This window comes from Salmo trutta, chromosome 33 (genome assembly GCF_901001165.1).
Source record: "Salmo trutta chromosome 33, fSalTru1.1, whole genome shotgun sequence".
Taxonomy (NCBI): domain Eukaryota; kingdom Metazoa; phylum Chordata; class Actinopteri; order Salmoniformes; family Salmonidae; genus Salmo; species Salmo trutta.
The window spans coordinates 4,661,141-4,669,755 of record NC_042989.1 but is presented as its reverse complement, the minus strand read 5'-3'; the positions used below and the strand labels follow the sequence as shown (position 1 = coordinate 4,669,755).

General features: G+C 42.1%; 1 protein-coding gene across 1 annotated transcript; it reads left to right on the top strand.

Annotated features, from left to right (window-relative positions):
• The first annotated feature begins 714 nt into the window (after positions 1–714).
• nkx2.1 (NK2 homeobox 1) lies at positions 715–2,966 on the top strand. The gene is made up of 2 exons (XM_029729568.1): positions 715–1,411; positions 2,232–2,966. Exons 1-2 carry the CDS (start codon positions 1,045–1,047, stop codon positions 2,897–2,899), a joined length of 1,035 nt encoding a protein of 344 aa, XP_029585428.1. The 5' UTR covers positions 715–1,044; the 3' UTR covers positions 2,900–2,966.
• The last annotated feature ends 5,649 nt before the right edge of the window (positions 2,967–8,615 follow it).

Below are 8,615 nucleotides of genomic sequence, written 5' to 3'. Positions count from 1 at the left end.
GCATCCGGATATGGGGCGATACGCTGCTCTCTCTCCTCGCGCCCAACTAATGATAACAAATCGAAAAGGGGTTAATCATTCACGCGCTGCCACTTAACACGCGGATGTGTATTTGTTTACTTATCGGTCAATTTTCCTCCCTTGTAGCAGAGAGCAAGTGCACTTTTGCATGTTTGAGTAAGATGCGAGCATAATGCAAACACGTCTGCAATCAACCAGAAGCCTCTCGCGCCCATTAAAAGTCACTAGTTCAACTCAGGCTTTTCTCAGAGTACAGAGCTTGTGTCCTAAATGGCACCCTATATTCCCTATCGTGCATTATTGACCATCAGCAGTGAAACGTGGTTTAAAAAAAGTGCACTAAATAGGGAATAGTGTTCCATTTGGGAAGGGATCGGGGTGGGTTCCCCAGCTATGAGACTCTCAAGTCCGTCTAGGCCCCTTTTCATCAAGAGGTCCTCGTTAACATCACTACAGTTAATAAAGTGCATTGTGCTGCTTGTGCCCACTGATATCATTATACTGCTGCGTGTTTGTCAACCACAGCACAACAAACCCACCTACCTACTGCTACTGAAGTAGCCTACCTACTGGCAATAGCCTATAATACACAGGTAGCCAATGTGCATGCACTTTGGTTTCTGGATTTGTGGGAGGGAAGCTGCAGAGCGCATGCTGTAGCTTGGCCAACATGTAAGTGAAATGATGCCTTTGGGCGCAACGAGGTTGAAAGGAGAGGAGGACAGAGCTGCTTTGTATTGTTGCCCTAGTTGGTGATGCCCCGCCTCTGATGCTAGACAAACCTGGCACCCTGCTAAAACAAACGAAAGCCAGCAGCACCAAGCTCAGCCCAGCTCAGCTCCCACTCAATGCAATTAAGGCGGACTTCAGTCGATTCTTCTACCTACGCGCTCATCTAGCAAGGATCGACGTTGAGTCAACAGGAACCAAAGGGAGAGAGAGAGGGGCTTTGGTCCCCCCCAAAAAAACAGAAGGAGATTGCCTAGCCTTCTAATTTCTCCTCTCTCCACCAGCCCCAGAACAATGTCGATGAGCCCTAAGCATACGACTCCTTTTTCTGTTTCCGATATCTTGAGTCCTCTTGAGGAGAGCTACAAGAAAGTAAGTATGGAGAATAACAACTTAGGGGCACCTCTCGCGTCTTACCGGCAACCGCAGGTGTCTCAGGCGGCGATGCAGCAGCACCACATGGGCCATAACGGGACGGTGTCCGCGGCGTACCACATGACGGCGGCAGGGGTGTCCCAGCTGTCACACACCGCGATGGGGGGCTACTGTAACGGCAACCTAGGCAACATGAGCGACCTGCCGCCCTACCAGGACGGTATGAGAGGCAGCGCCACTGCCACCGGCTGGTACGGAGCCAACACAGACCCGCGATTCTCCACGAGTAAGTGTACCTTTAGACTGCATGAAGCCGTACAGCTGAGGGTATAGCTTTTTGTCACGCATCAACACGTCCGCTAGTCTACACTAGAGCCATATGCTCGAGTCTGCACTGAAATTAGCGATAGAAATGACTTTGTTTTCAGTTTTTTGCATCGATACTGACAGGCTATTGTTTCACTAAGAGGGAGTGTTGGGTATATTTCATTGTGAATCACCCAATTTAGTGACTCACTCTGTTACTTTTTTGCCAGTCTACCAATATCATGTTTACCATGGATAGGAACATGTTTCGAAGAAAGCCGACATTACCTTGAAAACGTCCTTCACTTTTTAGTTTCTGATACATTTAGGCTCCCGCGGTCACGATTGATGCTTCTAATAGTCTTATTTGATTTAAGATTATTGTCACTCCAGTCTGTAAAGGTATAACACGGACACCTGTTGCCGGTTTCTACTCTAATGTGAGTAGCCTGCAGAAGTTTCATGCACCTGTCACGTGGAGGGTGTATCGAATACGTTATTAGCCGATTATTCATCTGATTGCACTAAATATATAAACGATATAATTCTGTTAAAATAGGCTACTAATTATGGTTAGGTCATTTGTCCATTAGGAGACAGACCTGTGAGTGACATAATCATATTAGTCACAGTTTTTAAGGAAGAGTCATATTCCTACACGTTTTAAATTCAATTCATTCACATTGTGTATTATTTTATGGTTAAAGGTATTGAAGCGTTATAATAATAGCATTATTATTATTATTATTATTATTGTTATCATAATCATCATCATCTCACTGGCCTATTTCTGCTTTCAGTCTCCCGCTTCATGGGCTCTTCCTCGGGCATGAACATGGGCAGTATGGGCAGCCTCGGCTCCCTCGCGGATGTGGGCAAAAGCATGGGCCCGATGTCAAGCACCCCGAGAAGGAAGAGACGCGTGCTGTTCTCTCAGGCTCAGGTCTACGAGCTCGAGCGGCGGTTCAAACAACAGAAGTATCTCTCGGCGCCCGAGAGAGAGCACCTGGCGAGCATGATCCACCTCACCCCGACCCAGGTCAAAATCTGGTTCCAGAACCACCGGTATAAAATGAAGAGGCAAGCGAAGGACAAAGTGTCGCAGCAGCAGATGCAGCAGGATAATAGTTCCTGTCAGCAGCAGTCCCCTCGGCGGGTGGCCGTGCCGGTGTTGGTGAAAGACGGCAAGCCATGCCAAGGCAGTGCCCACACTCCCACCACTGCTGTCCAGGCCCACCACCAACAAGGGGCCAATGTTATGATCATGTCCAGTAACGGTTCAGGCCTAGGTCAGCACCAGGGCCAGCAGGTGGTTAGCGCAGACCACTCTCCAGACCTAGCACATCATTCGGCCAGCCCGCCGTCTCTCCAGACCCAGGTAGCTAGTCTCTCTCACCTGAACTCCTCCAGCGCCGAGTACGGGACAGCCCTGCAGTGTTCTGCTCTCTTATACGGCAGGACATGGTGACAGCAAGACAAACTATGATCACACACAAACAACACTGCTGTCAAAGCTTTTGCTAAAAAAAAAAAAAGTCCCTCAACAGACAAACAAACAAACTCGGTTACTTTGTATACATTTTCAGCAACACCGCTTGGTGCATTTGGTTCACGCTCTTCTGAAATGTTATTTACTCTGATGGAAAGCCATGTTGGATGCGGACAGTAGGAGAGGAAGAAAGAAACTTGAAAGACGAAGTGTTGAGTACATGCGATTTCAAGCTTCGCCTTGAAGGTGGATTTTTATTTATGTAAATTATACTGAGAAGGTATAAAAGGGTTACGTCAAGAGGTAGGCCTTCTCCTGTGTGTAGGTCATTGGGCTAAGGTCTCAATAGAAAAACTGTGGGTGCTTTTCAACTTTTGTCACAGAAGGCTCTGGTTTATAATAGATTTAATGTAAAACGTAGCTTGTATATTTCTGTAAGAGTTTTGAATTGAACATATAGCCTAGTTTTTAGCAATCTGTTGTACAAAGTTTTTATGCTTTTGATGGTTTGTTGTTGGTTCTTTTAGTTCTATCGGTATTTGTACGTTTTATTTACTTGTAACTTATATAGATATTTTACTTAAATACAGCCAAACAATCCTATTAATAAATTATGGAAATAAAATAATTCCGATCCATTTATTGAAATTGATTTGTATAATGTTTCAGAGAAGAATATATAGGCCTACGAGAAACCTTGACAATTTGTTTTCAGAAAATGATATAGGCCTATTAACAACATCATCTTCAACTTATTATTATAACTATTATTATTATGTGATTTTGTTTTTTAATGTAACCTTTATTTAACTAGGCACGTCAGTTAAGAACAAATTCTTATTTACAATGACGGCCTAGGAACAGTGGGTTTAACTGCCTTGTTCAGGGGAAGAACGACTGATGTTTACCTTGTCAGCTCGGGGATTCGATCCAGCAACCTTTCGGTTAACTAGTCCAACGCTCTAAACAATAGGCTACCTGCTGCCCCAAAATAGTGTCTATTACCCATTTTAGCTTGTCAATTCAGTACGCCTCAATTTATACCGACATTATTTTGCTGTTTCATTAGAATAGCCTATGTTAACTGCACACAAAATTGGCTTATAAGCAATGCATGACTAATGAAAACCTGTTTCTTGACTAGGTGTAATCAAAATTGCTGTTACAATATGCTTGCTTGGTAGACTAGCCTACATTGCTATTAGCCTAATGCTAACCTTTGCGTGTTAAGAGCTCGACCCCAATTCCACGTTTTTTTTCGTCACGTTTATTATAGCTACAATCAACGACTGTGAGTAATATGGTTAAATGGATCTCTGTGGCCGTTCCTACAAAACGCGGCTCTTCACAAATCGTATATTAAGCTAATGGATAATTGTGTACACAGTATCTCACTTGGATAACGCTGAGTAAACCCAGGCCAGGCCATTGTGTGCTGTCGGCGGTCCTTTGGTTGTAACTTTCTTGTATTCTCGGCTGCGCGCCTGTGTGTTTCTGGTTTGGGTGAGTCAGTTATAGGTGAGGCCCCGAGGCGGTCTTTTTAACAGTGGGGATCAAACACGCGTTGGCTGAAGTCTTATCGTTCAAATCCCTGCCCAAACAGCTGTATTCTTCTCAAATAACTTCGCAAGACAAATCTCTTCGCTTCTTATCAGAGGTAGGCGTGCGTTTATCAATAATCAATCAGTCAACTGGGATTGAAAGGGAAATAGCGTGCCCATAGCCACTCTTTACGTGGTAGGCCTATTGATAACTCGCTTTTAACCTATAGGCTTTGCACCAAAAACTTTTGATAGCCTACCTATTTTATTGAATTGTTCTAAATCTATAGCACGTAGGTCTTGGTCACTATTTCCCACTGTGCAAAAACAGGTTGAATCAACGTTGTTTCCACATAATTTCAACAACAACAAAAAATCAAATGTGATGACTTGAAACATCGTGGAAAACGTGGATTTGCAAAAAGTCCCCAACTTAAGGGAATTTCGTATTTTTTCACCCAACTTTGAACAAAAATCCAATGGCATGGTTCATTTGTTGTTGATTTGACGTTGAATTCACGTTTGTTGACAACTCAACCAAATGTAAATCAAAACTGATGTCTGTGCCCAGTGGGTTCTTTCATAGTCTCTTTATGAGCATTTCTTTGGTTTGTTGCAAACTTCAATGTAAACATCTTGTAGAAGAGTGACCCGAGTCTAAACGATAGGAAATGGCCAGCCTTGCACAGGGATGGAGACTTAAATCTAGACCTATCAAATAGGATATTATTTTGACTGAGTATGTTCATGCATTTGGCTCTGGCGCGTCGTATCATTTGCATGCATGTGGGGCAGAGATTTTGCGGTTCTTAATTGATTCGAAAAGGTTTTAACATACTCCAGAATATAAATGGTACATTTCAAATGAATTGTGTGAGACGGATACATAGGTCCATAGTGTGGAAGGACTAGCTGTGGGTTCTTCTGTAATTTAGCTGTTAATTACCTTGATGTAACATACTTCCTGCAACTAATAGTATGATATTATATTGGTATAGATTATTCATATTATTAATATGAATATTATTTATTACTGTATTATTATGGGAATTGCAAGTATTTTGTAGTCTTTATGATAAGGCTATTATATAATGACTTGTTTGATAAGGCTATGTCAAAATAGCCATACGTGCTCCCCCCTGCAAATGCTAAGCGATTGAACAACGACCCAAAGTGCTTTCTCAAAATACTTTAGTCTTAACCGCACTGGGCCCTAAATACATATTTCAGTATGCTGTACAACGCCCACGGTTACACTATATTCTCTTTATTTCATGCATTATGATAGGATATTTGCGTTATGATCTTTAGAATACTTATACGTAAACTTGAGACACTTGACAGAAATCATGAGATCGTCTTTTACCAATTATCAAAAGGCTGATTCAAGCAGCAGATTGTGCAAACATATGAAGAACAATAGAATACTCTCATCAAACACTTCTGTCAAGTGGAGAAAAGTATAGTTGTAAACTCGATTATTATGTTTTAATGAGCTCTCACAAGAGTTACACTTCAAACAAGCAAGCATCCTGCATCATCAGCATTTCAGACTCATGCCAACCAATGGTAAACACTTCAAATTTAGTGCAATGCTATTTTCAATACTGTGCATTTGACCTAAAGGTATTATTAACCTAGTTTCAATATAGCTTATTGATTTTGATACGACTAATGACACAGGTGGTTGTGCATGCGCGTGCCCGGTCCTGGCTACATTGCAGCGTTGGGCTATGACAAGCCATTGTTGGAAGCACGCCTTTTGGTCGCAATGGGGTTTTTGAGCAAGAGCTTTCTTCGACACAAGGTGAATAGCCTAGCGTAGCCAGCTTTCCATTATATCGGCTGCACCATTATGGCACAGGTGCAGTGAGGTTGCCCTGGCTTTAAAACAAGTCGCTGGTGCATCTATCGCCTCAGTTACAGACGTCTCATCCCACTGGCACATACGTCAATTCAACGTCTGTTCCACGTTGGTTCAACGTCATTTCATCGAAATGACGTGGAAACAACGTTGATTCAACCAGTGTGTGCCCAGTGGCATGACACGGTTGACTTTATCTCGCTAAATATTGTTTGGAATAAGCATCGTTTTAGAGATTTTAGGACTTCACGAATATACTAACATTTAATTGAAATATAGGCTACTAATCGAATGTCAGGAATAGTCAACGGAATTAACAGAGCACCAGACGTCTGTCGTAACCCTGCGTCAAAACGCAGCAGTGCACGGATTTTAATGAGGCACTGATTGTAATGGCGCTCTACTTTCCACTTAAAGTGGATCATTCAACCAATAGGGCTTTTCGTCGATGATTTTCTATATAAACTATATTGTACAAGCCTCTAGCATTCTGGGCATAGAGCCTATTTGCTCTGTGGTAGCCCAATTTGATGTTTGATATTATATGCGGCAACCTCTAACCCTCAGCATTGTTCTTCCCTTTTGCCTAAGCATTTACATCCCGTCTGTGTGGCAGTCTATATATGCCTGAAAATGTTAACCCGTCGTCTGTCCTATATTCGTTCTGTAGCGACATGCGTAAATGGAGATCTCCGTTGTCTGCAAACGGATGTAGTTTGCTTCTTTAATCGACCCATCTACCACCAGTATGATACAGGCTAATTAACATTGTATCAATACTTTATTGGTTTTAATTGTGATCAGTAAACACATTCCAATTCTTTGTCCATTTCTATTCATTATTAGGCTATTTGATATACACCGGAGCACATGATTTGACCCCATTAACGCCGCTCGTGGATTGGAAATGAGTCTGAATATTTCACACATACTTACATGGAATTATGACTATAGCTCTATTATAAAGAGAGAAATCCCAAAATGTCCATGGCTTCCTCAACTTCCAAAGAGATTCAGTCCTCTGTCTGCTCACTCAATATCTATTTTTATTGGGATCTGGTACTATAGTCCTAAAGTCCAACCATTTCCCTAAAACTTTAATTCAGTGAGAATTCGGGGCATTTTCAAACGACCCCTTTGCAGCGTCAGATAGAGCAGAACAGCGTTCTATGAAGTATTTGTTGGTGTGGTTTTGTTCAGGATGAGCTCTGAGAGGCTCAAGCTTACGTTATTACCATGTCTGTGGCGCGGTGTGTGGTCTTTTTGTTGGGCTTGTAGCTGTTCAGAATGACTTGTTGGAAGCGTGTGTGCTCTCATTGCTCTCTTTAAGACTTGTCTTTAGACAGACACATTGTACAACTCCGGCAAGTCCTCCTTGCTTTATACTCCCCAGGTCTCCACCAACCCAAAAGCAATTAGTTCCTAATCTCAAGGCAATCATATTTGAGTTGCGCGTTTGTTTCCCTTATTTACTGTCATTTAAAATGCAAAAATATATTTAGGACAGCCTATAGAACCTGTGTGGTATACCCTCATTATTTCGAGACTATCAGCCATTAGACCACCTTAGTTGAAGATATTTTAGTTGAGGAACAAGAGGTAGAAGGGATAACTTCAGATTAAGTTGTAGGCCTGTGATAAATGAATCCAATGTTAATCAAGGGGGGGTCCAATTCTGAGTGGAAAACCAAAATTGTCTTAAACGCATCAAGGTTTTGCTCCTCAATTGATAATTAAGTCAAGAGTTACAACTTTTTGACCGTATGGCATTTTCTTTGGAGGTAGCGTTGATTTTCATATGCATTTACAATCAGGGAAATATTTGCAATAAGTAAACAGAGCTTTAAACAAACTGGCATGCAAAACAAACCAAAATCTTCTGGAAAGTGTCTCCCATTTGGCCTAAAGCTCGATATTTTTACACCTTTGACTTCAGATATATTTTAATAATATCCCCTAGAGTCTAATTCGCATAATACAACAATCCCCATAAAAATGAAGATTGATCTGCGGTGGAAGGTGGCAGAGATATGTCCACTGTTTGTCAGAACGGGAGACATCCCTATAATCGGTCTTCTCACGAAAACGTCTGTGGCATTTGAATGGTTTGGCCTACAAATGATGGTGTTCTCCGTTTTACTCTACGACCCCTACGCGCGTCATGGGACTCCTCTGAAGGTAACCAGGTACCGGGCTGAAAAATGAATGGAAGTGAATGGGGCATTTCCATGTCAAAGCTGTACAGATAAATTCAACATAAAAAAATTCCCTGCGCTTTCTTGTATCTCAT